Raw genomic sequence first — 27,997 nt, forward strand, 5'->3', positions numbered from 1 at the left:
AGTTCCCACAGCCAGCCAACTTAACTCACAATTATATGGCTTAAAAAGTCAAATTCCAAACCATTAATTAAGGGGGGGGGGAGTGGGAATATTTCGACAGGTTTTAATTAAAACCGCATTATTTCCGCAGAGAAATCCTGTTTGATCTTCAGTTTCGTGCTCTTTTTTTTTTGGGGGGGGGGGGTGGTGCTGCACATAAGTCAAATGTCCATGAAAAAAATTTTGATTCCAAACACATGTACACAAATAATTACACAATTACGTTGGTTTTCTGTCTCATTTTATTCAGTGTTAATAAACACATCACGGCAACCTCTTATACTTCTGGCAAATATAGCCATGTGTGTTAATAAGATTTTTTAACATACCCTCCAACTTTTCTTGAGTGTTGTGCATGTCAGGCTAACTTGGTTTCTAGGTAAAACACAATGCTCTGTTAAAAGAGATAATTACAGACTACAGGGTAATTATTGGTTGAATGTACATTACTGAATATCTTGTTCAAATTTAAAGATATATTTTTTTCTCTGAATACATGATTTTACATCAATACCTTTCCATGGTATTTGCATCAGTTTATATTGTTTTGGGTTTTTTTCTCATCTTTTTAAATCCTGGTGAAAGCAATCGAGAAACGTTACATCAGCAAACCTTCAATCCCAACCAAAGAATCCAAAAATACAATAAACAAATTTGTCATTGTGACCACAATCGCGTATTCAAAGCTATACATTTCAGAATATGATTTTTTTTTTTTGCTTTAAGCAATTTAACTGGTATAGTATTAAAAGTCAAGTTCAATTTCTAATTGGCATTATAAATCATTGGTTTTAAGCAAAAAGGGGAAAATCATACATTTCAATAATCAAAGAACTTTTTTTCTGATCACGACACTGATATGCAACCCTTAACAAAAATACTCATAGTAATTCAAATTTATAATTTATGTAAACACAACAAATGATGTTATAATCACAAAAATCAAATATTTTGTTTTTCTTCTTAAAAACAAACACGCTCAATAATGAAGAAAACATTGTGAAGACAAAATCAATTAAAGTCTTGATCCTCTTAAGAATATCTTGCAAAATCAAAATGGAAAAATTTAAGCCAAAAATAAACAAAAGAAATGTGAGAGGTAAACGAAAGAGTCAGCGACATTTTTTCTCTTTGTTATCTGATTGCAATAAACAAACATTTCCACTTTTGTTATGCATGATAACTGACTGGTTAGCAAAAAAAATTCACAAAATTAAAGTTTCATAAACCGAGTCAAAATAGTGAATAACTTATGGTGTCTGTGACATGGATGAAAAACTAGAGAGAGAAAAAAAGTCTCAAAAGTGGCAACTCAATCAAACAAAACGGTTGTCCTAAATTGTAATTACAAGTCCAATTTTGATGGGTCATCTGATAAAAAACGGGTCAAATCCTGAGTTATCCGTGCTTACAAAAGAAAACCTTACATTGTGAGTCACAACATATTTACTAACCCCTCTGGATAAGTAAAAGCCGGGGGGGGGGGGGGTAATTGGTAACAGCTAGTTAATTCAAGGAGGTAGCCCTCATCCCCCATCCCCCATCCATCATCAATTTCTCAATGATTTCTTTCCTGCCCTTATTTTTTTTTACAATGAAGAAACGCTGCTTAGCAAAACCATGTACAGAGCAATAATCAGGGGGAAAAAAAAATGGGTAACGCAGTAACACTCTCTTCCGTACTCAGCAAAATTATGTGCTTACAGCTCGATGAAATAATGTATATTTATCAAGCACACTTATCCACCAGTATTGGTGCTCAAGGCGCTACATCATTATTACCCTGCTCATTGGGCCAATGAAACATTCCTAAGACAATCTCAGCTCCCTGGGGAGTATACAGCTCGGAAATGGCACCATCTCTACCCTCACAGGTACATGTACCCAATTTACTACTAGGTGGGGCGAAGCTATGAGTGAAAAAGTGCCTAGCCCAAGCTGGACTCGAACCCGCAACCTGCAGAATTACCCGCAGACCACAAATTCAATGCTGCAGATTATGGCACTCCACTTTAATAAAACTAAGGAGGTTAGAGTATTCGGCATTGTGCATAACTTAATAATCATACTTAATTCATTGTTCTAATCTGGCATTAAATAAAACTGCTCCCATAATATAGCTTATACGTTTTGGTCTGAATATTTGTTTTGGCAAAAATGGCTTTTTACTTTGAAAGGATCTTATTTAATGCATAGCCCAAAATCTGACATAAACTAAAACTGCTACCAATTGTATAGCTTAACAGCTTTGGTCTGAATAGTTTATATCAAAAGTGACATTTTACTTTTAATTTGTGAACATTTCATTTTGAACATGATTGATTCACAAAAGATAAGGCTGTTCTATTCTATGGTGAATGAATTGTGACCTAGTCATTAAGAGCCATAGTATGATACGACCTTGCTTAGCAGAGCATCACAAGATTTCTTTGCATCACCCAACAACATGGACGTATTTTCTTTGTAGAAGATGGGGTTGTCAACTGCCGCGTAGCCTACGCCTAGCGTACGCTTCATGACGATGACGTCTGCAGAGGACCAAACCCTTAGGACGGGCATACCCGCAATGATGGAGTTGGGATCTTCCTCAGCTGCCGAGTTGACCGTGTCATTGGCACCGATGACCAGGACAAGGTCAGTCTCCGGGAAGTCTTCGTTGATCTCATCCATCTCCAGGACGACGTCATAAGGGACACCAGCCTCAGCCAGGAGTACATTCAGCTGTCCGGGCATGCGGCCGGCCACCGGGTGGATACCAAAACGGACATTCTTACCCTTCTTCTTGAGCAGATCAACCAGTTCGGCAATGGGATACTGGGCCTTGGCCACGCAGAGACCGTAGCCAGGAGTGATGATGATGTTCTGTGAATTGACAATCATATCCACAGCGGTGTCGTCGTTGATCTCTGTATGGGTACCGGTGATCTCCATTGGCTTCCCGCCACGGGTGGACACGGTACCGTAGCCCCCAAAGATGACGTTGGGGAGGGATCGATTCATAGCCTTACACATGATGTAGGACAAAATGGCACCCGATGAGCCAATCATAGCACCAACGATGGTCATCAGGTTGTTGTTCAGCATGAAGCCTTCTGCACACAGTGCCCATCCACTGTAGCTGTTGAGGACAGTGATGACCACAGGCATGTCCGCCCCTCCGATGGCAGCCGTCAGGGTCACGCCCATGATTGAGGAGAGAACGCTGGTAGCCGTCAAGCAGCCCAGATCAGCAGCGTAACCTGGGTTGGTGAGGTAGTAACCAAGGGCTCCAACATTGGCCAACATCATGCCACCATTGAGGGCATTGCGGCCGGGCAGGAGGAGAGGTTCTGAATTAAGGACGCCTTGCAGCTTGCCATATGCAACAATGGAACCAGTGAAGGTAACGCCGCCGATGTATGTGCCCAGGAACAAGAACAGCTTGGTCATGGCAGCTGTGGAAGGGTCTAGAGCAAAGTGAGATGCTTCAGCCATGTACGTGGCAAGACAGGTCAGGACTGCTGCCAAACCAACGCAGCTGTGGAAGGCAGCAACTAGCTGCGGTAGATCAGTGATAGCCATGCGCTTAGCGATAATGGACCCGATTACTCCTCCAACACCAATACATGCTGCCATTTGTGTGTAGAGCTCTGGGGAGGCCTTCAATGCAGCCAATGTCGCCACCATACCTGTAGATACGCCTGTGATACCCAAAGCATTACCGACACGAGATGTGGTCTGAGAGGCGAGACCACTCAAAGCCCCAACACAGCACAGAGAGGCAGCCATGTAACCAATGTCCTGAATGTCGTACCCAGAGAGGTGACCTGCTAGGTACGTACCAATGGCAGCCGCTGCTGGGATACCGTAAAGGTAGTTGTACTCAGGCGGGTCGCCGGGGCGACGGAACATATCCAACATCCTCTGAGTGACGAGGAAGCCACCGAAGATGTTGATGGAGGAGATAAATGCAGCCACGGCTGCCAAGGTGCCTGGCGTGGAGTCTGGGAAGTAGCCACCGCTCATACACAGCAGCCCGCCGACAGCTGTGATGCCAGAGATGGCATTGGTGACAGACATCAGAGGGGAGTGGAGCGCCGGTGTGACGCCCCAAACGGTGTGATAACCCACGATACCAGCCAGACCAAACGTGGTCAACATGGTGTTGAAGGCAGCGCCAGGGGACAGCACCCCGATGCCGTGCAGAGCACTCAGCCCCAAGGTGTACATCAACGAGCTCTTCAGAGTGTCGTTGAAGGGATTTCTTGGCACTGCAACGACCTCTTTGGCGGCGGCAGCTGCAGCAACTGGTGCAGCCTGGCCGGGGACCACTTTCGGAGGTGGTGGAGGCCACATCATCTTACCCTCATGGAGAATGATAGACCCCCTAACCACCTCATCCTCTAGATCAATATTAAAGTGCTGCTTCTCACCCATAGACAGCAACAACTTACTGATATTATTAGCATACAAGGTACTAGACTGTGTAGGTAACCTACTGGGCAAATCTGAGTAACCTATATGAGTAACCCCTTTGTACTTGTACAACTCCCCTGGTTTGGTGGTCTCAATGTTACCCCCAGCTTCAGCCGCAAGATCCACCACAACAGAGCCTTCCTTCATGGACTCGACCATCTCTTTGGTGATCAGTGTAGGTGCCTTCTTGCCAGGGATCAGAGCGGTGGTGATGACAATGTCAACCTCTTTACACTGCTTGGCAAAGAGAGCCATCTCTGCTGCAATGAACTCGGGAGACATCTCCTTGGCGTAGCCACCAGTGCCCTCACCAGATTCCACAAAGTCTAGCTCCAAGAACTCAGCACCTGTTGGTCAATTAACAGGCAATAAAATCAATCAAAAAATGAATAAGATTAACTTTTCTTTACCCAAGCTCTGTATGATGGACAACATTTCCAAAAATGTATATTGCAATTCACAAAACACTGTCGTTCCTAAAGCGCTTCTAGATAATAATTACATGTAGGTAAAATTCTTAAATGTGACCCTCCAGCACAAAACCATTCACTTGGGACCAATTTTTTTAACTTGGATTTTTGGCTCTTTGGAAACGACATTGAATAAGCTCTCTAACGATGTATAGAATGTGGGAATTGGACAAAATGTGACAGAGTTAAGTCCGGTTCATACTCGGAGTGAAAGCGAACGCAAATGCGACTTTGTGACGTTAGGGCAGGGTTTTTGCGCTGTGAAACACATTTTAACTCCGGCAAATTTTGTAGCAAAAGCTTCAAGATGTCAAACCGCATCGCATTCGCATTAAGTATGAACCCGCTACATCTAAAGTTTCCCAACTGAACTCTAACCAAATGTACAAATTAACTCCATTGAAAGTGAAATACATTCATTATGCTCACTTCTTATGCATATATCTGAATTTGGATAGTTGTTGCCTGTACAATGTATTTCAGGCTGTATCTCAAAATACGACTACAGTAAACTCCGGCTAAACCGTACAACTCGTCAAATCGCCCCAGTCGGCCGTCTGACTAAAGTCCTGATTGTCCGTAATGCATTTCCATTGAATTTTTTATTTTTAAGTCGGCTTTTATGAGTCGCCATTTCGCTCAAGTCGTCGTGTTACTCTCGGTCCCCTTTCCATAAAAAGCATTACAAAATCCTTTGCGTATTAGTCGGCAATCAACAAATCACGCATTGGCATTGACTTCCTGTTCTGCGGTAGGAAAAAGTGTCGAGTGAAAAGTGGTTTCGCACCGCCCGTGATCGCTGCACGCATCGGTGTCAAAAAATGGTGTCCTACTGCATACATCGCATACATCGTGAGCATATCAATACCAGTACCCCCTCTAGGCTGTACGCATGCACTCTGTCCATTTTGGGGGTCGTCTTATTGAATGACTACTGCTGCAGTCAATGCATGCGTGGTATATACCGAACCACGCACGCATTTAATTCGTTACTGTGCACGTACATACATGTACATGTATATGTATCATGGTCTCCACTATCAATACCCCAAACGTGATGATACTACAATTCGAGGATTAATTTACTGGATTCAACTCAAGCATAAAGGAGATAATCCAGGGTAAATCAAAGCCAATTAGTGCATTGAATCATGTGGGCAAAATACCATTCATGTAAGTCGGCAAAATGACGATGTACAGCAGATATCGGCATTCGCGTAAGTCGTCACAAATTCTCGGGTCCCGAGAGAGCCCGTTTTATAGCCGGAGTTTACTGTACTTTTGTGCCGGGTCACAAATAGGCAGTTGATCAATGAGTCAACATACATTCAATCTGTATTGTTGAGATTGCTAAATGGAAGATCTGACACCTCCCCCCCCCCCCCCCCCGACCTCAGCTGTGCAGCAACAAATTTTGTTTAACATCTAAAGAGAATTCCAAGGTTGGTAGTAAATGTGCACAATTGTAGCCCAACCAGACAATTTGAGACAAACAATGTTGTAATTAACCTTCATTAATGATACCATGCTTTGTCTACGAATGAATCTGTATTGTTGAGATTGCTAAATGGAAGATCTGACACCTCCCCCCCCCCCCCCCGACCTCAGCTGTGCAGCAACAAATTTTGTTTAACATCTAAAGAGAATTCCAAGGGTAGTAGTCAATGTGCACAATTTTAGCCCAACCAGACAATTTGAGACAAACAATGTTGTAATTAACATCATTATTGATATCATGCTTTGTCTACGAATGAACTTTGCACATTTCGCAGCACTCTGAATACAAATTTGACAGTTCTCAAGAATGGTGAGTCAGTCAAAACTTGTCCAAACTTGTACAAAACTTTACCTGAAAAAAATCATTTCGAGTCAGAACAAAACATTTTTGGTTACATCAGAAAAATTGTATTATTGGTGTCTCGTCCCCTTAACTTCTTTTTGGCTTTATACGTACATACATGTAGAGTAAAATGCGGCATCAGAATGCATGTGATATTGTGCTACCAATATCCAATTTTAAATTATGAAAATTGACTGGAATTTCAATAATTTCTAAATTCACTGACATTTTTAAATCACAGCTCATTATTAGAAGTGACAAAATACATTAACTCATTAGTCCCAATAGGCCGATACCACCCAAAAACTGTTCAAACCACTGCTCTGCATGTAAATCTTTCTACCGCTTCAAGCAATCGGAGCTCTCTACAGTTTTCAGATTCATCAGGAAAAAACAATGTTATACAAATAATCCAACATAGCACAGGAACTAATATGGTTTATTATATTTCACCTTTTTGGCAGAATTTCAGCCCTTGCCTTGCTACTCCACTTACCAAGAGACTGCACTTGTTCCTTGACAGCAGCCCGGGTATCAAAACCTCTGACGATGGCCCCCATACTCTTAGCTGCCCCCATAGCGGCCAGACCAGCAACACCTCCCCCGATAACCAGCACCTTGGCCGGCGGAACTTTCCCCGCCGCCGTGATCTGGCCCGTGAAGAACCTGCCAAAGTTATTGGCCGCTTCGATGACAGCCTTGTAGCCGGCGATGTTAGCCATGGAGCTCAGAGCATCAAACACCTGGGCTCTGCTGATGCGGGGCACGCAGTCCATGGCAAACACTGAGGAATTCCGAGTGGCCAGTTTGTCGAGGAGCTCCTTATTCTGGGCGGGGTACAGGAAGCTGTAGAGATTCTTACGCTCAGCGAGAAGGTCCACCTCATCCATTGCCGGGGCCCGGACCTTCAGGACAATGTCCGAGGCAAAGGCTTCCTCCCTTCCCTTGATAGTTGCCCCAGCCTCTTCATAGTCTTTATTCAGAAAGTTAGCCGAGAGTCCCGCTCCATCCTCCACAACCACGTTGAAGCCATCTTTCTTGGTGAGTAGCTGCACAGCGGCTGGGGACAAGGCTACTCGTCGCTCGTTTGGGAAGGACTCTTTTGGGACACCGATCCGTAGCTCATTGTGGGGGATCCCCTTAGGTGCGGGGGGTGGGTCCTTCGCTTCGGCGCTGCGGAAGAGCGATGTCTTGAGTCCTCTGGAGCGCGTGGTGACAAGCTTGTGAATGCGGGATGTTGTAGCAACATCCACGTGGTTGACTGTTCGCAGAAGCCGAAACATGGTGCTTCAATGTCGGCTGCTCTCCTAAATAAAAGAAAGAAATCAATGGAGGTAACAGTAAAGTCGATTTTATCAAATATGCAAATTCAAGTAGTCAACAGAGTCTGAGCACGTAACCCTGCTGAATCCAACAGGATCCAACTATATCATACATTGTATACCCGATGGAGCCTGTTGGATTGAGCAGTAAACCCCTGGTGTACAGTGTACATTCCTGATGCAAAATGTTGGATTCAGCAGGCAACTGAACTGCATTATAACGCCAAGTTGGACTGAATATAAGGCACAGTGGATTGAGCAGGAAACTCCCGTTGGATTCTGTTGGATTTAGCAGGGTAGTCTTGAGGAAGTACTAGGGGGTTAGGGTAAGAGGTGTGATGCTGCAATCTGGTAGACTAGAAAAAAAAAATCACTTTGCCACTTTCTATTTGAACATCCAAAGCTTGGTTATTGAATTAAGATAATTTACATTATTCAATTTCATCATTATTCATTATTAAATTTGGTTATTTCAATTCGTGTGTAGGTAGCGTGATCGTGGTCATTTTACGAATAACTCCTCTGCTAACGGTTTCCCTCACATTTTTAAGAAAATGACAGTATCTGAAAGCAATGGGTAGGCCCTACTTGAAGCAACGGATGAGATAGTTGGCCAGAATAATTAACAGTATTTAGGCCATGTAATGAGTATATTTGTGAGAACAAAAGTTTCCATCTTCTTTTTGATTCGGTGAAAAATTGCAAAATGTGGATTTGGTTACCACATCCCCCATAGACTTGTGTGCATTTATCTGCTGTGTTTATCCACAAAACTAAATCGTTGAATCTGATGTGTGCACACGCAGTAGTAACTCTGAAGTGGCTTATTAACCAAGTCGTGCACTGACATCAGCGCTCGGACAGTATTTAGCATGTATTAAGTGAGAAAGTGTCCTGCGTCTTCTGCATATGCTCAGCGGACACTTGGCACCAGACAGTTTTTGGTATGACACCGTTTCATGTTAAATACACTGACTTCTTACCTTTCCTATATAATTTAATTATTTGTTATGATCAATCAAATTAGGGGCCTACTTCCCATTATCCATAGAGCAAGGAATCACACATGAAATTTGGAATTTTGATAAAATCACTGATCACTAAAGAAAGTAAAGAAAAGAATGTTGCAACCAGATGCTGCTTTTTCTTCGTACATGTCACATATCATCTCAATGAAGCCTAAGGTCGGTCATTGAAAAAATGACGATGAGACATGAATCTGGGACTGAAAAAATTTTCAACTTTATTAGGAAATACTAAATAGACTTTGTACACAACCGCTGAAGTAGTGTCAAGGCTGCAACATTCTTTCCAAAGTAAAACATTAAAACAATGTTCACATTATTACAAAACAGAATTTCTGGTTCATAATTTTATGATCCATGATCATTAAGTTTCTTTCTTGGGATCCTAATTTTGCCTAGTTTAAATTTCTTTTTTTAAATGCTCCCCGCACCCGCCAGGCAAGGACATGAAGCATGTGGAGGGAAATGGACCAATAACTTTCAACATGGAGCTATAACTCCATGCTTTCATTGAGTTTCAACAACATGATTGAACATGGCCAACTGCCAAGATGGCCCAAGTTTCACAAACACTAGAAATTCAACCAGATGCATAACAGGCCAATCATTTATCGTCGCAGACAAGGTAAAAAAGCATGTAGACTCCACAACATTATCTTCACCTTTAAGGCAAAACACCAAATGAAGCACAGGACGCTTTCGGGCAGCTGGCAGGTCGAGTTTGGAAGAAGAGAAATCTACCCGAATCGGGCGGCGAATCGACGGCAAACTCAGTCGATCCACGCTGCAGCACCGGTTACCGGCAGATTGAGAATTCTGTAAGTAACGTGTAGTTCATACCACATGGTGTACGTGGGCAAACAGAAACTGGTAACCGACCTTCGAACTTTCACTATGACGATAGGAACCGATAAGGGCGCGGGAACCAACTAGATAAAAGGTCAATAATCAAGAAAAGCCGGGTGCACATGTTCTTTTTCGTGTTGCGGGATTAAAACGTGACAACTCGCGGGAAAAAAATGGCAGGATCTGTCGCCAAAATATGCCGATCTTTGGCAAGTCTGGGTCGCCTGGAGTCACCAAAATGTGGCGTTTTGGGAATGGCGAATTTCAACCAAACGCGGCAATGTGAGTTCCGTTTTCAGTTGGTATTTTCGATGAATTTGTTTGTCTTCAAATTGCATGTGTTCGGTTTGGGAATGTGTTAATTATGCATGCTTGCCATGGCTGATCGTTTGTGCCCGAAGTGCCCGAACCGCGGTACCGGGGGGGGGGGGGGGGGGGGGGGGGGGGGGGGGGGGCAGGAAAGTTGAGGGGATCAATGAATAACATAGAGTATACTTACTATGTTAATATTTGTATATTTTATGGTATTAATGTGTAATTTAACTTAAGCGTAAGACTAAGAGTTTTAGTCGGTTTATTCATGGAGGAATTCCTCCATCAAGATGCATGGTATAAACTAAAGTAACTGTTTTTGTCCGATCTGTGGTTTTTCAAGTTAGGCCCTAGGCCTATTTTTCCAACCTAAAAATAAAAAATTACATGTCAGGGTTTTTTTTATTGAAGTAGGGGCCTAACTTGATATTTTGTGTCCCAAACATTAAAAATTAAATTTAAAATTGTCTATTTCAATTGTTTAAAATTGAATCCTACATTTAATTGCAGAGTAGGTATTTCAACTTATTTTTCTGGCACAACTATAGTCATAGAATACAGGGCCACTACTCCAATCTATATCCGCATCCATGGCTGCATGGATGCGCAGTCGGTTTTCTATAGCGCCCTCTATTGATTAAAATTTACTTCATGCCTACTTCGCATCCGCGCATCCAATAAAGCGCCATGAAATTATTTTCATGCCATCCGCGCATTTCTATAGCGCCCTCTATTGATTAAAATTTTCTTCATGCCCACCGCGCATCCTAGCATCCACGCATCTAAGACGGAATGAGTGGGTAGGTTGGGGTTGGTTTTAAATAGGGAAATGAAGTTGTGGGTCCTATAGGGTACTGGTAAATACAGTAGAGGGTCCTGGGGTAAATAAAGCGCCCTCTATTGATGACTTCATGCTCATCCATCCCGCATCCAAGACATCCCAAGCCGTCTCACTCGGTATATATAGTATACTACGTATTGTCAAAAATTCACTCTCTATAGCGCCCTCTATTGATTACATTTTACTTCATGCTCATTCGCTCTTTATACCGCCCTCTATTTTTTTCTACATCTACGTTCATACCGTACACCCGACCCGCGTACGCATAGGAGAAGTCTCATATACCAAAGTTTCGTTCTTCGTTCTCAAAACTAAGACAAAAGAGTGCCATTCTACTCAATGACCCCACTCCTCACATCGCATCCAACTACAAAAAAAAACCTTTTCCGGCGTGGCCCTGCATTCTATAGTTGCTCCATTTTTCTGATTCGTGGCCCTTTTTTTTAAGGGAAGTAAAGTCCAAAATTGTTCAATGGTTTGATGAATACAAAGTCACAATGACAATGTTGGCATGGAACCAGACGAAGGTTTGTCACGGTAAAAGTGTCTAAGTCCCAAAAAATAACAGTCACTGCGCATGTTCAGTGCCTATCCAGCAAAAATATTGTTTACTGAAAGATAGCCAGATCCGGCTAAATATCCACTGCCAATTTTGTATACAAATAACAGGTTTACCATGATGTTTTGGGACCTGAAAATAAAACAAGGCAGGCCATGAACAAAATCTCAGTATATCACCCTGCACTCAGTGCCCTCATCATTATGGTATGCCTTCCAAAAAAGTACAGAAAAAAATCTCTCACAGCTATCCCAAAAAGGTGGGGCACTCAAATACTGTTTATTGAAAGTCCCTTAACATAAGGCCAAATAAAAAAAAACGTGTTTAGCGTCCCCGCCTGCTTCCTTTTTGGGGGCCGCCTCCTTTTTTCTTTTTGTTTAAACCGAAAAAAAAAATGATAATTTTTCAGCAGTTACATCATTTTGGCCTCCTTGTCTGTTGCATCTAGCCCATATAAAGCTGGTATGTCATTTCCTGAGTCCAATGGCAGCCATTTAAAAAAAAGCCTGGTGGCCATCTTGAAAAATAGCCTGGTCGGACGTCCAGTTTGGAGGGGGGAAAAAAGGGCCTCCCACTTCCTTTTTTTCAAAAAGGCAGGGCGCTTGGCCTAAGATCTAATTATGTCTGTCCCAGTTGTTGAACTGGTTGCCTGACCTCCAGATAGAAGATGGGGAAATTCCCCATTAGACTTCACGGGATACCGGCCTATTTGACTCATAGGAAACTGACTAATTTAGTCCTGCACATGAGGATGAAGTTCATTTAACCTTTGACCCGTTGGCAAATAGCCATGGAGGAATACTGCAGAGTGCAATGTTACACACAAGGAAAACTAAATTTTGAACCCAAGAATAGGTAACATCTTAACACTGTCAGTATCACCACTTAAAAATAGAAATTGTGTGAGAAAATGTATGGATATTTGAGGGGAAAAGACAGGGTTATCTTTTATACAAAAAACTAAAAAGGCATACAGAGAACTAGCCCCATAATGTGGCCAGTTTACTGGACTGCCTCCGTAAACATAGGCCACACGTCCGCCATCTTGGAATCTGACTCGCCGAAATTTTGAAAGTGATTTCCACATTGCGACTTTAAACCCAGTTCATTTATGCTTTAAAAATACACTTACCCTCTTAATAACAAAATTAGAACCTGCTGCCAGTGTCAGTTGCCCAGCTGCTGCGTAATTTACGACATTTTCTGGACCATTCTTGGCAACTTGGTCCAACCGTGGAGCTATCTCCATGGTCCAACTGAACAATGCCCTCGCGCAGATCGTTCACCTGTCAATCACGCGTGCAGGACGCACACCGCAGGCCCAGTGGTAGTCCGGTTCCCAGACCAAAAGATTCTGACTATTCCTATTCCTAGAAATTTCGGCGAGTCAGATTCCAAGATGGCGGACGTGTGGCCTATGTTTACGGAGGCAGTCCAGTAAACTGGCCACATTATGGGGCTAACGGAGAACATGACCCTGTGTGGCTGTGCCAAGTTTTAGCAAGACATTTTAGAGTTTAAGCAAGATGCTGCAAAATAAGGTGGCCATAGTTGCTGAGAATTGAAAAACCTGGTGCCTTTATTGTTCATGGAGTATACTTTGATGTAACTTTAAGAAGTAAAAAGGCCCAAACTGGATTTAAAGAAAAGGGATGTCAACAATATTCTAGATCCTGCTGCCTGCAACCAGGTCTCACTGCACAGGGGTTGGTTTTGATGAATTCTTAATCATAAACATTTGCCACACTATTTCAAACATTGCTTGACTTTTCAAACGTGTATTTAAAATCCTCCTATCCTATGGCAACATGCATTGTCAGCCTGGTTATTACTCGGGTCAGTATTGGTCAAGACTCCCATTAGTTTGTACACAGTATGCCAGGACGTGAGATAGAAACATTTTGACTGTTTGTGACCTCTTAAATAGTAGGAGGGTTTTAATAGTCGTTTTGGGGGGTTTTTTTGTTCACCAGATTCCAATGGAAGCCGTATTGAAGTAGCCAATCCGGTGGTTGACCTCGACGGTGATGAGATGACCCGGGTCATCTGGGAGAAGATCAAAGAAACGGTAGGTCATCCAGATGTGGATAAGACTCTTTAAGATATTGCAAACATTAGAATTTTCTTAAAAGTAAAGAGAGAATTATTACCTGTGAGTGCATTAGTGGTAGTTTGTATTTTCTAACAAAATTGGAAATGTTTCTCAGTCCCAGATTCATGCCTTGTATAAAACATATTTGCAATGAGTGACCGTCATTGAGATAATCTATGATGAAAAAAAGTGGCGTCAGGATGAAAAATTTCCTAGAATTCTTTCCAAATTCTGTCTGGTAAACTAACTTCTATCCAGAATTGCAAGAGTGTTGCCAGGGGCAGTTGTGGATCCTCAGATGGAACCAGACTACCTTTGAGTGGATAATTTACAGAATTATTTTGAAGTAACTGCAATTTTGCTATGGAAAAAGCCGCTCCATTATTTTTCCCACCCAGGGAAGGGGGGTGGGGCAAATAAGCACAAGGTTCTTTCCCAAATACAACCCCTGTATGCTTGATTGTGTCACGATTGTGTCACAGTGCCCACTCAGTAAGTACTTGGTAAATACAACTGCAAAGATTACAAATTTGCTCTCTGACAGATTACTGTCAATAAAGCTTGGGTTCAAAATGTAACTGCTGTAGACTTAGTGATAATATCAGGTAAGAATTCCACGTGCCGCTGTTATCCGTGCCCTTATGACCTATTTATTGAATTGCTTCACGCATTGACTTCATGTGCAGCCTGCAAAGTGAAGACATTTGGAATCTAATGTTCCTGTCATGACTTCTCTTGTGGCAATTTACCGTGTACTTACAGTACATCGTAAATGTGCCTTGCTTTCCATGGACCAACTTCATGGAGATGTTGGATCGGCATAAAAAAACTTACTCAGCGCAACACATATTTGTTTACCAAATTTGCTTTTGCATGACAAATATTTCCGAAGCAAATATTTTTTTAGCGTGCTGAGCAAATTGTCCCCCTTTTTTCAAACACCTTTATGCTTTATTCCTGTGATACTGATAAGAGCAAAATTAATGGGAGTTCTGAGTTGGGCTATTAAACATGCTTTGCTGTACATGTACATTCACATCTACGCAGCCGTCTTTTAAATTTGTGATCACTCTCGGTTTTTTTTTTTATGTTACGAAGTTAAGGTGAGCTGCTACAAATGAAATAACACATTTCTACAGATTCAGTTCTTGATCTTTTTTTTTCAAAATGAGCAACCAAAATGACAAAGTGACTCAAGTAAGTTAAACATCATATTTTCAGATTATGTTGGGAATTTCAAGATTGATAAACAAGTAAAACATCAACTTAAATGTTGGAGTCTGTCATGTTCCAGTTCCAGACATGGTTTCCAGCTTGCAAAAATGATGTACATCTTTTGTGTTATAGGGATACATTTAGTCTACACTCTGACTAATGTTTTTAGCACTTTACCCTCATGTCCAATACATCCCTAACCCCCTAATGGTTCCCCAGGACTACCCTGCTTAATCCAACAGAGTCTGACAGTTATTCATGAGTTTCCTGCTCAATCTAACACAGTCCAACAGGTAATTTTGCTGAGTAACTTACATTGCAAAATGACTTGCCTGCTCAATCCAAAAGAATCTCTAGCGGTGCATTATTTTTCTGTTGCTTGTTGAATCCAACCAAATGTAACACAATCCAAATGGCCATATTATTGTTACCTGCTGATCCAACAGAGTCCAACTTGGCATTATTTACCAGCACCCAACAGAAGCAACTATGAATGTTTTCAGTTGCCTGCTGAATCCAACAGAATCCAATTATGTTCCAAACCTGCTAAATCCTACAGTATCCAACGGTAATGTAAAAAAGTTGGATCCTGTTGGATTGAGCAGGGTTAGGGTTTTAAATTAAGTCGGGCAATAGACATAACTTCATTGTGCATATTTCTCTCCTTCGCTTACAGCTGATCTTCCCCTATCTGAAGCTGGACATCAAATACTACGACCTGGGCTTGCCACACAGGGACCTGACTGATGATCAGGTCACCATTGACTGTGCCCACGCCATCCTCAAGTATAACGTGGGCATCAAGTGTGCCACTATTACGCCAGACGAGGAGAGAGTGGAAGGTAGGGAAACGAAGCCTTTTGATTGTCCACTTTGGCCAAAAAAAGTAGAACTAATAAATCACAAATAAATCACAAAGGGAAACTGACTGTAATTGTTTACAGTTGAACAAAATTGATTGGAGTGGGGTTTGAACCTGCGACCTCCTGGTTGTCATCCCACTGCTCAACCAACTGAGCTGTCTTGCCCTTGTTGCTGAAGTTTTACATTTGAATAATAAAGATGGGCAGTCCAAAACAATGGTGTACAAAGACAACCCTTTTCTCAAACCTTGCATAACATTTTGAATGAGGAAATGTGTAAAGATCAGGAAACTACAAAGATCCCGTTGAAAATACTTTTGACATCCAGTATATTTGTGTAACTTTTGGGTGTACACATGTTCTTCAAATTTTAGAGTTTGGCTTGAAGAAGATGTGGAAGAGCCCGAACGGAACAATCAGAAACATCCTGGGCGGCACAGTGTTCCGCGAGCCAATCATGTGCAAGACCATCCCTCGTCTGGTCCCAGGATGGACTGCCCCCATTGTGATTGGTCGTCACGCTTTTGGAGACCAGGTGAGGCTTCTGTGATTGGCAGATACATTTCTGACATTAACAAATGCGAGAAACCCCCAGTCTCCCTTCCATTTAAATAATTGTGAAAGTTGCCGTTGCTCACAGTAGAAAACAACACTTTATTTATTAACCCTAACTCCCCAGCCTAATTTACTAGGAACCATACCCATTCTGGCAAATTCCAACACCCACATGGGAAATTGTACACACACACTGTTGGACTTAGTTTCTGCAGGTATGCCAACCCCAGTGTAAAAGACCATCAGTTTAGGGGTACTGTACCTATGCCAACAGATTGAAACAAAACCTGCTGTTGAACTTTGATGGGTTGAGTTCGGTTAGGGTTAATGTTCTTGTTTATTTATTTATTTCTGGTAATGAAACCAAGGAGTCCTCCAAAGCGCCCTAGGCACTGTAGCTAGCAAGCCTGAAGAAACTTGCAGGGAGAAGACAAGAAGAAGACATTTCAGTTTTAGACGTGGGAAGAAAATCCCAGAAAAATATTCTGAGGGAAACCTACGAAATCAGGCAGGGACTGAAAACCCAATCCACATGTGGACCAGGGCAGGAATCGAACCCGGGCCGTAGAGTTGGAAGGCGAGGAAAGAACCGCTGTACCAACCTGACTCCCCTTTCGTGGTGTTCATTATAGTAGTACATTACTGCATTTTCAACATTCAGGTTTTCAAAAACACTATTAAATCCTCTCTTTTTGGCTTCCGCAGTACCGAGCAACAGACTTTGTGACCGACGAGCCCGGATCGTTTGACCTGGTGTTCACCCCAGACGGTGGTGGTGAGAAGAAAGTCTTCAAAGTCTACAAATTTACAGGAGGCGGATGCGGACTTGGCATGTACAATAATGATGAGGTATGGCTCAAGTCTACCCAAAGTGTTTAATATTTATCCCCAAAAAAGGATAAAATCATAGTTCATCGGTTAGCAACCATTTACTCCAAAAAAACCTGGTTCTAAAATTTGCTTTGGAATACATAATACCTTAAAAAGACAGCACGCATTGGTTATTTAAGGTTTAAACCATCAATTTATCAACCCCAACTGTCACATATTCTTAAAAAAAAAAACCACTGTGTGGTCTTGGAGGATTCAAATAACCACTTTTACTTTGGATTCGATGCTTTTTGAAATTCACAATATATGCAGAACCAACCTCGTCCCCAGTGCTCACTTTATTTCCAACCTCGTTTCCAATAGTAAGCCCTGGATAGGAAACTTTCTTCCTGTATCATTTGATACCGCAATTGTCTAATATTGGATTTTTATCGTGTACTTGGTACTATTATTCACAACGTGCAGTACGTGTTTTCGCGATCATTCATTCACGCCTTCTCGAAAATACTAATTTCCTTTCCAATTTACTCATATTAATATGAAATATGATACTGCATGTTGTCTCGATAAGATCGTAACAGTTTAATTTTAAAAATAGTGTTTTCATAACTCACGCCGTGTTCGCGCTGCGACGAATTGACTCTGTTTTTACCCCAGACACCGCATACAAAAACAAACGCAAATGTAACGCATATCCAGGCACCAGACTGTTCCTCATTTGCATACGTGTTCAAAAATCTTGCACATGCAAATGATCCAATACCAGGGTGAGAGAGCAGGTATTGAAGAAACCATTATTCTTTGGAAAATATGAAATAAAGTTTTCAAACAATGCAGCAGGCAGTACTCACAAGAAATTGCCCTCGAGTGAATTCAGGGATTCTGACAACTTCTTACCCCCTTGACTCCAATTATTGTGCAGTCCATCGAAGGCTTCGCCCACAGCTGCTTCCAGTATTCGCTCGCCAAGGGGTGGCCGCTTTACCTCAGCACCAAGAACACCATCCTCAAAAAGTACGATGGACGCTTCAAGGACATCTTTGAGGCCATCTACCAGTAAGCAATCATTTTTCCCATTTCTCCAGACCTTTGATCATTTAAAGGGAATATTCAACATTTGCAAACATCGAAAAACAAAACTACCAAATTTTTACGAAATACCTTACCACGATGTTGGTAAATGACAGTCTAAAGCATCCTGTAAAATTATTGCACCTAGTGTGAAGTCATTTTCAAGAAAAGTGGTATTTTTGTATAAATTTCCAACGGTGGTCGGCCGACCACCGTTGGAAAAACCTAACTATTTTTCAACTACTGCTCCAAATTTACCATTTTGTTTCAGTCCAAATTTTGTTTGCTATTGGTTACATGTTCATGAACGAGTGCAGACCAGCTAGACTGGTTCCCTTACCTTACAATTTTCCGGCATCTATAAATTGATCCATTTCATTTTTAGTGGAGTCAGGGAACCAGACTTCTTGAACATTTTTGGTTTTTCTTGTTTTTTTCCAGCATTTTCGAACACAAAACTTCGAACATGTCAGTGTAACAATATTTGATATATTATACTTACCCCTCAAATAGTTCATTTCTGACAATTACAGCAAAAGCCAATGATGTACATTCCCTTTAAAGGCATCTAGGATCATTTGCATTTATCCCAAAGTAACCTACCAAATTATTACCAATATGCTTACTTGGATTAACCCTAACCTTCCCAAATCCTTCAAAATCCTTTTTGTAAAAAAAGGATTTGGCAGGATTGAGGCTATATGGCAAGAGTGTGTGGCTGAATTTGGAGGATGCTCTGTGTCATGGTCTTAGGCAAGACCTTGTGTTGTTTATGCTCAGCCGTGCATACATTTAGGCCTTGATTATACTTGAACCCCCCCCCCCCCCCCCCCCCCCCCATGGACCACATTCAAGAAGGAACGGATGATCTTGGAGGATTGAGGCCGTATGCAATGTTAACATGAAGGCAGTTGGAGGACATTTGCAGGATTGAGGTTGCATCCTAGCAAAAATACTTAGGGACTTAGGGTTAAATATCGTATAGGAACTAAACACCCAATGAAATGTTTCCATCAAACCAAGAAATGTAGGTGATTTCCAACGATCAGTCAGTTGTCTGATTTTTGGAAATAAAAAGTGTTTTTGACAAAATCATATTTTTGTGATCAAAAGGTTGTGGAAAGTATGTCACTGTTTTCTCGAAAACTGTAATATCCACTGAGCTGAAAGTTCAACAGCTTAGACTTTGAAAACCCTTCTTCGGATTTTGAGTGGTGCTATTATTGGAAACAAACTGCATGAAAAGCAAATTATCCTACATGCCTTTAAAGGGAAGATACAACATTTGCAAACATCAAAAAAACGAAATGATCAAATTATCACGAAATACCCCACTGAATTGTTAGGGACTGATAGTCTAAAACATCCTTTAAAATCGTGGCTCCTGGTGTGCTGACATTTTCAAGAAAAAGTGTATTTTTCCAACGCTGGTCGGCCGACCAGCGTTGGAGAAAACTGGCCTTTTTTTAAATACTGTTCCTAATTTTTCATATTTAGTTATTCTGATTTTCTTTGCAAATGATTACACACCTGTGAAGGGGTACAATCCTGCTAGACTGATTCTCCGACCTTACGATTCCCCAAAGTGTATTAATTGCTCCGTTTCATCGTAAGTGGGGTCAGGGAACCAGACTACAAGAACATGATAGGTTTTCTTGGTTTTTCCAGCATTTACAAGCCCAAAACGTGAAACAAGTCAGTTTAACAATATTTTCTATAACATACCAATCCTCCAAATCCATTTATTTCTGAAAATTGCAGCAAAAGCAAATGTTGTACATTCCCTTTAAGTTTTTGTTTGAAGTTTGGCGATAAAGTTAGTGTTAGGGAATTCACAAACATTTCCTGAGCTACAGCCATGAATATTTTTTCGTATTTTTTTTCCCACGCAGTTGTAATTGTTAGAGACCTAGAGACAGTGGCATTAGATGCGAGAATCGGATTATGTAGCCTCGGGTGTATGCGTGTATCACTGTAGTCACTATTCGGGGGTTTCCATTTATCACTTGGATAATTTGAAATATTGTAAAGTGAGTTTTTGCTTTACGTTCTGTCCACAGGAAAGACTATAAGAATACCTTCCAGGAGGCAGGCATTTGGTACGAGCATCGTCTGATTGATGACATGGTTGCGCAGGCCCTCAAGTCGGCTGGTGGGTTCGTCTGGGCCTGCAAGAACTACGACGGTGACGTCCAGTCAGATGTGGTCGCCCAAGGTGAGTTGAAGGGCACTGGTGTCCAGTGGTTATGTTATCCAAGTCATGTGGGGTAGTATGCTTGTTTTGAACTACAGTGATGATTGTAGTGTGTGTGTGTGCGTGTGTAAACACCGGCAATCGTGGACGTAGGACAAAAGAATTGGGGCGCAAACAATACGTCCACGATTGACCGAACGTCCACGATCTCAAATCGTGTACAAAACCAATGAGAGCTGTCGCTAAAAAGTACCAACAAAGGAAAGAGTACAAACAAAGGAAAGAGGATTAGGGACAATGGGGCGTCCACGATTGCCGGCATTTACACACGTGAGCTTGTCTTACATACGCAGTGTGGACTTCCGAACAAAAGACGTCCACATAATGTAGGTAGCACCGACGTTGTGTGGACTTGCCCACGTCCACACAGTGTTTCCCCATTTCTGGAAAACAGGTTTAGAGGCATTTTTGGGTTAGGTTTATCTGTAGCAGAATGAAGAGAAACACTAAAGGGAATCATAGAAAAAAAATTGGGTTGAAAGAGTTTTCACAGTTTGAGAAAAATGATTTTTTTCACTGGTTTTTCTTAACTACACGAAAGCAATGGAAAGTCCACACTAGTCATGTGAAACAAGTGTGGGTGTGTGTGTGTGTGTATGTGTGAGTTTGTTTCTGCATTCAATAGGGGACGTTGAACAATAGAGGACAATAGGGTCCCCAATTCCCAAAGGTCCCCAATTTAGAATCGTGTACAAAACATATGGGAGGTCTTCCTAAAAATTTAAAGTGCAAGCAAAAGAGGGACAATAGGGGGTCCCAGACTGCAGGCAAATATACACTTGTCTGAGTATGTAAACACCGGCAATCGTGGCCCTAGGACAAAAGGGTTAGGGCACAAACAATATGTCCACGATTGACCGAACGTCCACGATTGAAATTCGTGTACAAAACCAATGAGAGCTGTTGAGTACAAACAAAGGAATGAGGATTAGGGACAATGGAGGTCCACGATTGCCGGTGTTTACGAAGATGGGCAGGTGTTTATGGTGTAAATCGAGGACACACATGTGCAACATCGTCGATGAATCGAGGACAGAAACCGAATCGAGGATTCCTCGGTTGGAAAACGTGTACAAAACCAATGAGAGCTGTTGTGAAAAAGTTGAGTACAAACAAAGGAAAAAGGAAGAGGAGCAAAAGAAAATCCTCGATTGACACCATAAACAAACGTGTACGTGTTCATCTTTTCAAACCGTGGACGAAAAATACCAGAGAACAAAAGAGAACAATATCGTCCACGATTCCCAGCATATGTCCGTGATTGGGGTCGTGTACAAAACCTATGGGCGTCTTCCTAAAAAGACGCCCAAAGACGTACAAACAAAAGAGGGACAATAGGACGTCCACGATCGATGGTGTGTGTCCTTGAGTGAGATACTTTATCACAATTTATTGTCTCCACCAAGGAGTATCAATAGATACCTGTGGAAATTTGGAGGATTCCAGAAGATTTGAATTTGCCAAGTAAGTCAAGGTTAAAAGTAGTTTATCTGTTGAGAACTGGTTACATTGTGTAATCATATTCTTGATGTCTTTATTTATTTATGTTTAGGCTATGGTTCTTTGGGTCTTATGACTAGTGTGCTAATTTGCCCCGATGGCAAAACCATCGAAGCGGAAGCGGCTCATGGAACGGTCACCAGACACTACAGAGAACACCAAAAGGTAACGACTGCCCAAAAAAAATGACGGAATAAAACGCTTAAACTACAATCATAAAAAAAAAATGTTTTCCCTTGTTGTGAAAGAATGAAGTTTCTGTAAATTAGTAATGTTTTTTGGGAGAATATTTTTTTATTTTCTGGCCTTTTGGGCCCTTGCACCCTGCATGGAATTCAGGATTCCTTTTTATCTGTTGAATGATAATGAAGGCCAGACACCATGCGAGAGTAAACTCTCAATCACCTCGAACCATCGTCAGGCTTTGTACCCGTGGCCTAGCACACTGATGTAGGTGATACAAATGTAAAGAACTAAGTTGCTCATTGGTGCTTACTGGAATTCCTTCTGATTGAGCATGAATTTGAGTCTTAAATTTTGCATAAGGAATGTCCCTTCCAAATTATAACAGTTTTATATGTGATGTATAATCAATCTGTGTGCAAATTTCATAACAACAAAACTTGTTTAAGACCAAATGGTGTGCAAAGTGAGGTGTTTGTTCAAAAGGACTATTTTCGCATGATTTCTCAGTACGGAGAAATCCATTGACTGGAATTTTAGCAGAGCAAAGATTGATTATCTTTAAGATAACACCTCATCTCTGCTTGCATGATTTTTGTTTTTCTGGATCTGTATCACAGTTTTGTAGTTGAGTCCATCCATGGGTGGCTAATACATAAAGCGCTTGCCTCTCTTCATTGTGGCCGGGGTTCAATTCCCGGCTCAGACCATAAGTAGAGTTTTTCTTGATTCTTGTGCCACGAGGGTTTTTCTCCGGGCTCTCCAGTTTTCCTCCCTCAGCAAAAATCAAACACTTTTGATCTCTGGCTGTTCTCCGTGGTCAGACATGGGTCGTATGGCGGTCAGCCTAAGGCGCCTTTACATGCCTTCGGCTGGACCACGTTGTAGCCTCGTCCTTCTTAGCTGCGAGTGACGATGATTAGCCCCCCCCCCCCCCCTCCTCCCACCCACCCACCAATTATTATATGCTGTTCCCTGTCCTCAGATGTATTTGATTTTGAAGACTGGTCTCTAGTTCAGGGTTGGGACTTCAGTGGTGAGCTCTGTTTTCAATTGAACACTTTTTGTTTTTGACTTTAGGGTAACCAGACCAGCACCAACCCTATCGCCAGTATCTTTGCGTGGACGCGAGGCCTGGAGCACCGCGCCAAGCTGGATAACAACCCAGAGCTGGCTCGTTTCTGCACCACTCTGGAGAAAGTCTGTATTGACACCGTGGACTCGGGCATGATGACCAAGGACTTGGCCGGGTGCATCCATGGACTCAAAAAGTAAGTCAAGTGAACGCTGCCCAAAAGTGCCTGTCTGAAAATCAAACATTTTTGGCGCAGGTATGCAGGTGCTCCAGTAGAACGTCATGGTCCACTGGTTACGGTGTTTGATTCATGTACCATGGTATGCTGGTTCAAACCGTACCAGGAGCATGGTGTTTGTGCCCTTGGGCAAGACACTTTGCTACAATTGCCTCTCTCCACCCAGGGTATAAATGGGTACCTGTGAGGGTGGAGGACCGATTGAGTGCTGATATCGGCTGCCGCGTGGTCCCATGGTCTGATGAAAGGGGCAATAATTGTAAAGCGCTTTGAGATCGGTGATACGATGGAAAGTGCTGTATAAGCACAATTAGTATTTTTAAAAATGTCTTATTTCAATTGGGGCGGCAGATGAAAACGTCTTTTCATGAGCATGGGCGTTTTCATTGGTTACTTTGCGTTACCCTGCGTTACAAAGAATCCTTCAGTTTTATGAAAATTGGTCTGGAAACCAAAGAAGGAGGTTTCAGAAGTTCCTGAATGTCCACGCCAACTTGTATTTTTCTGATCTCACTTCCTAGAAAGTTTTCTGGAGAGTGAGTCACGACAAATGTTGTTGAAAAAAAAAGGATTATTCTCTGAGAAAGACTTTGTACTTCATATTTTTTTGTCTTACATCAGATGTCTTGAATCAGAGAATTGTCTATAATTTTGTATATGAGAAAGGCATCCAAATTATAGGATTCTATATTGTGGTATAGCTGTCATTCAAATGACGTCATTTCCTGCAAACCATCCACGTGCATCAGCATTTTGAGCGTCAACTTGCATAACGCGCATCAGCTGCGTCGTATTTCGAACACATTTCGAGCAACAAGCGCGCGTGTTTGGAACATTTTCAACACTGCGCAATGCGTGCTTGATTGCGTTAAAAAAGCAGTTGCAGTTGCTTTTGAACAAAGAAATTTAGCTTTTTTGGATTTGGATTTTGGGATACATTTGCATTGGGCTCTTCACACAGAAACTTTTTAAAAAGATCACATCTTTTAGGTAGTCATTCAAAACAAAGTTTTTCTTTTTTTTTCATGAAAACTAAACAAGCATGAACAGCCTCCTTAACCCCATGCGTACGGGAAGCGGTCATGGCCGCGGCCGCTAATCCTCATTGGAATGCAGTTGCCAGCTGTGGTATGCCGTGGCACATGGCTAGTGGGTAGTTCCACAGCTGCTGCTTTTGTGCAGTCCCGCTACCACACAAAGGCTGTGCAGTCATGCTGGCCACTTGCTCTATGTGTGGAGGAATGTCCCCATTACACCCCGTCCTTAAGGGGTTAAAAGTGTCTGTATTTTTTCATTCTGTGTTATTTTTTATTGTTCAGAACTTATGATTCTGTTCTCAATTCCCCACCATTCTGTCTTTCTGTCCACAGCGTCCAGCCAGAGCACTATCTGAACACCATGGATTTCTTGAACGCAATCTCCGAGAACCTCAGCAAAGCCTTGAAGAAGTAAATCTGACCACACCCAAATCCTTGTAAAGGTGGTTGGGTGGTTTCCGGCGTGTAACCACGGACAAAAGGTTTAGAAGACCTTTTTAAAAACAATGCAAGTGGCTATTCTGTGGGATTTTTTGGTAACATTTTGTCCCGTCCAACATATGCTTTCCGTTGTCAGCACTTGCTGATAGTACACATTTGTTACAAAATTGCTCAGTAGGAACTTTTGTACAGGCCAAATTGTCAAGACATTGAATCTGAGATGTTCTCCGGTAAATTTTTGCTGAGGAGTTAAATTTTCTCAGAACTAATTTCACTGAGCATCAAGAAAAAAAAATTGTTTCAAGATGCTGCCAAATATTGACTTGAGTGACCTGAAACGTATAAACTGCAAAATGAGGGCCTTTTTTATTTGTTAGAAAAATATATTTCAAAAACATTCTGAGAAATTCTTCAAGGATCGAAAATTTGCAAAGCAGACTTTCGGAATTTTTGGCAGTTTTACTGATGTTTAATAGCGAGTCTGAATTAAATATGTCATTTCTGAAATCTTGCCTCACATATTTCATCTGTTTACTGGCATTTGTTCATTGCAGTATCAATTGTTGTTTTTAAAGCAGATCTCTATGCATGTGGGTGGGACACAAGTGTTGAAAAAAATATCACAAAATTGTCACAAAACTGCATAGTATTAGACAGACTAGTAGATTCTATTGAGTAAGGTGTGATCGCAGTTAAATTTAATCCAGGGACAAAACCAAGTTCGCACTTAATACATGTATAGTGCTAGTTTAACAGCACGTCTATTTTTGGGAGTGAGGTATTATGAAATTTGTAATTTATTGATGAAGTTTTGAATGTCTATTAATACTTCCCAACCATTTAGCTGTCTCCGTTGATTATCTTATCATACTTTTATCGCAAGATGTCACAGGTTGTAACAGTAATTATGAAAGGCCACATTGTTGATGATTGTTTTGTTGGGTGTGCTTTGTGATTAGCTTCAGTTTGCTGTGATGAAACAAATTTGTGTGGGAAAGTCGAGTTAAGCTTTGTTTGAGACAGGAATAATTGTCAAGGGTACTTCATCTCGCCCCAGTGGCTGAGACCGAGACCTGTAGAGTAATAAATAACCCGATTCAAACACGGCCATACTTTATAACTGTGTAATGTTAGGTAGATGTTCAACCTGTGGAAGGCCAACATTAAAATGATGCAAAATATTTTCAAGGTTTCAGTTTTCGGAATTTAGAAGAACGTTTTGGTGTGCAATACTTGGAGACTGTTGTTGTTGCGTCCGCGTCCGAATTGCTTGGCTACGGCTAGGAAATAACACGCGGGTCTATGGCAAGTGGCTGCAGCCGCTTCCCTAGGCGCGTGTGTAATTGTAAGCCGTAGCCATATAATTCGGATGCGGCTTATGAATGCTCACAGAGGCAGGTTAGACCTGTCTAAAAAAATGTATAAATCAATGCGTGTGGATTATTAGATTATCAGTTTGGGGAAGTTCAGGTACCAGACTTGTGCGAAGCTACCTCAGCTATTTCAAAAGTTTGTGCTTTGATAAGGCAACAGTAAAAATTAGGACAAAACTTTTGCTGGAAGATGCCTGATATCAATTTGCAAATGTTTAAGATGTTGCAGACTTTTCAGTTTCCCGAGGCAAAATCTGAGGGTAGTCTTCATGTGAACTGCTAGTTGGAGACGGTAAGGTGATGACAGTTTTCCAGTTCTGGTGTAGGGAGTATTCTCAAAAATATCAAAGCGTGTAAGCATGTGATAACTTTCACCTGAAATGTGTAATGTTTTATGTACTTATTGCACCAAAGAGTCACAAATGTATATGCAATAATGTTCAGTTAATGTTACCAGAATTAATTTAAATCTGCATATGTTATTCATACAAATAATTCTTGTCCTGCAGTAATGTTGAGTATCGTGCCGTTTTTGTTTTTGAGGCTTTATTTTTGGGAGGCGAGTTTCTATTTTCTGTCGAGAGTGTTCAGTTATTCAGGTCACAATTGTGCTACAATTTATGCAAATGTTGACAAAGTACTCGCCCCAAAACTGTCAGAAATGTCTGTGGAGAAACCTGAAGAGACAATAAAGTTGCTGTGAAATACCTCCTTGCTTGGTTTGAAAGAAATCGTGTTAAAAATTGTCTTGAATTTTAGCCAAACGTCTGAGCTCCTACATCTGCCCAACCAAACAGTCATCCCCTTGATACAGGGCGAGTCCAAAAAAAAAGCAGAACCCAACAACAAAGAAATGTATTTCATATATTATATATTTCATATAAGGGGCCATTCAAAATTTTCAATGTTTTTAAATTTGGATTTTTTTTCCGAAGTTTTTTGACCCACCCCTATTTTCGATTAAAAAAATTTGATTTGTCATTCATAAATACCTAAGACAGTTTACGCATTCCTATTGGTCGAGAGCCCGTCACGTGGCCGGTCTTAAACGGATGATAAAGACATGGCAAGCTGGTCTTAAAGCTATAGTCCATCATTTGTAATTTGTGCATTTTGTTCGTTTGAAGCAACAAAGGAGTTCAAAATCTAATGAAGGATACTGAGCAACTAACCTGATGAAATTTCAGCTAAGCTTCAGCTGTACATTCCGAGAAAAACAGCATTCTAAGATCTCAATTTCAAATCAAAAGTTACTGAATCATGTTTTGAATTGCAGCTATACGCGACGTCGCGCACTGATCCGACGAATTATAACAACAGCGCGCGCGTGTGCGTCGTTCCAATACTTGTGCGCGCTGCGCTGAATAACAAAACGAACTACTAATTTAAATTTTCCTACGGTGCTTCTTAAGAATCACCGTTGGAAATGCCTTCTTTCGTTGATTACTTCAAAATGACAGCTTCCCAGAAAGAATAATTTCACAGGGAGTTTAGTTCCCTTACTATCTTTCAACCAAGTATGTTTTTCAACAATAATTACGCCAGTTACTTTTCGGATGG

At 41.5% G+C, this 27,997-nt stretch overlaps 2 protein-coding genes across 2 annotated transcripts; one reads left to right on the forward strand and one right to left on the reverse strand.

Annotated features, from left to right (window-relative positions):
* Positions 1-263: 263 nt before the first annotated feature.
* LOC119729807 (NAD(P) transhydrogenase, mitochondrial-like) lies at positions 264-9,972 on the reverse strand. Its single transcript, XM_038202590.1, has 3 exons — positions 9,814-9,972; positions 7,301-8,111; positions 264-4,841 (listed from the first exon to the last, which is right to left on the reverse strand). Exons 2-3 carry the CDS (start codon positions 8,085-8,087, stop codon positions 2,416-2,418), a joined length of 3,213 nt encoding a protein of 1,070 aa, XP_038058518.1. The 5' UTR covers positions 8,088-8,111; positions 9,814-9,972; the 3' UTR covers positions 264-2,415.
* Positions 9,973-10,076: 104 nt separating this feature from the next.
* On the forward strand, positions 10,077-27,168 carry LOC119729808 (isocitrate dehydrogenase [NADP], mitochondrial-like). Its single transcript, XM_038202592.1, has 10 exons — positions 10,077-10,279; positions 13,683-13,777; positions 15,693-15,858; positions 16,254-16,414; positions 17,140-17,283; positions 18,188-18,321; positions 20,397-20,551; positions 22,143-22,255; positions 23,354-23,544; positions 24,957-27,168. Exons 1-10 carry the CDS (start codon positions 10,171-10,173, stop codon positions 25,036-25,038), a joined length of 1,350 nt encoding a protein of 449 aa, XP_038058520.1. The 5' UTR covers positions 10,077-10,170; the 3' UTR covers positions 25,039-27,168.
* Positions 27,169-27,997: the final 829 nt, after the last annotated feature.

The sequence above is a fragment of the Patiria miniata genome, unplaced genomic scaffold (genome assembly GCF_015706575.1).
Source record: "Patiria miniata isolate m_02_andy unplaced genomic scaffold, ASM1570657v1 HiC_scaffold_21, whole genome shotgun sequence".
Lineage (NCBI taxonomy): Eukaryota > Metazoa > Echinodermata > Asteroidea > Valvatida > Asterinidae > Patiria > Patiria miniata.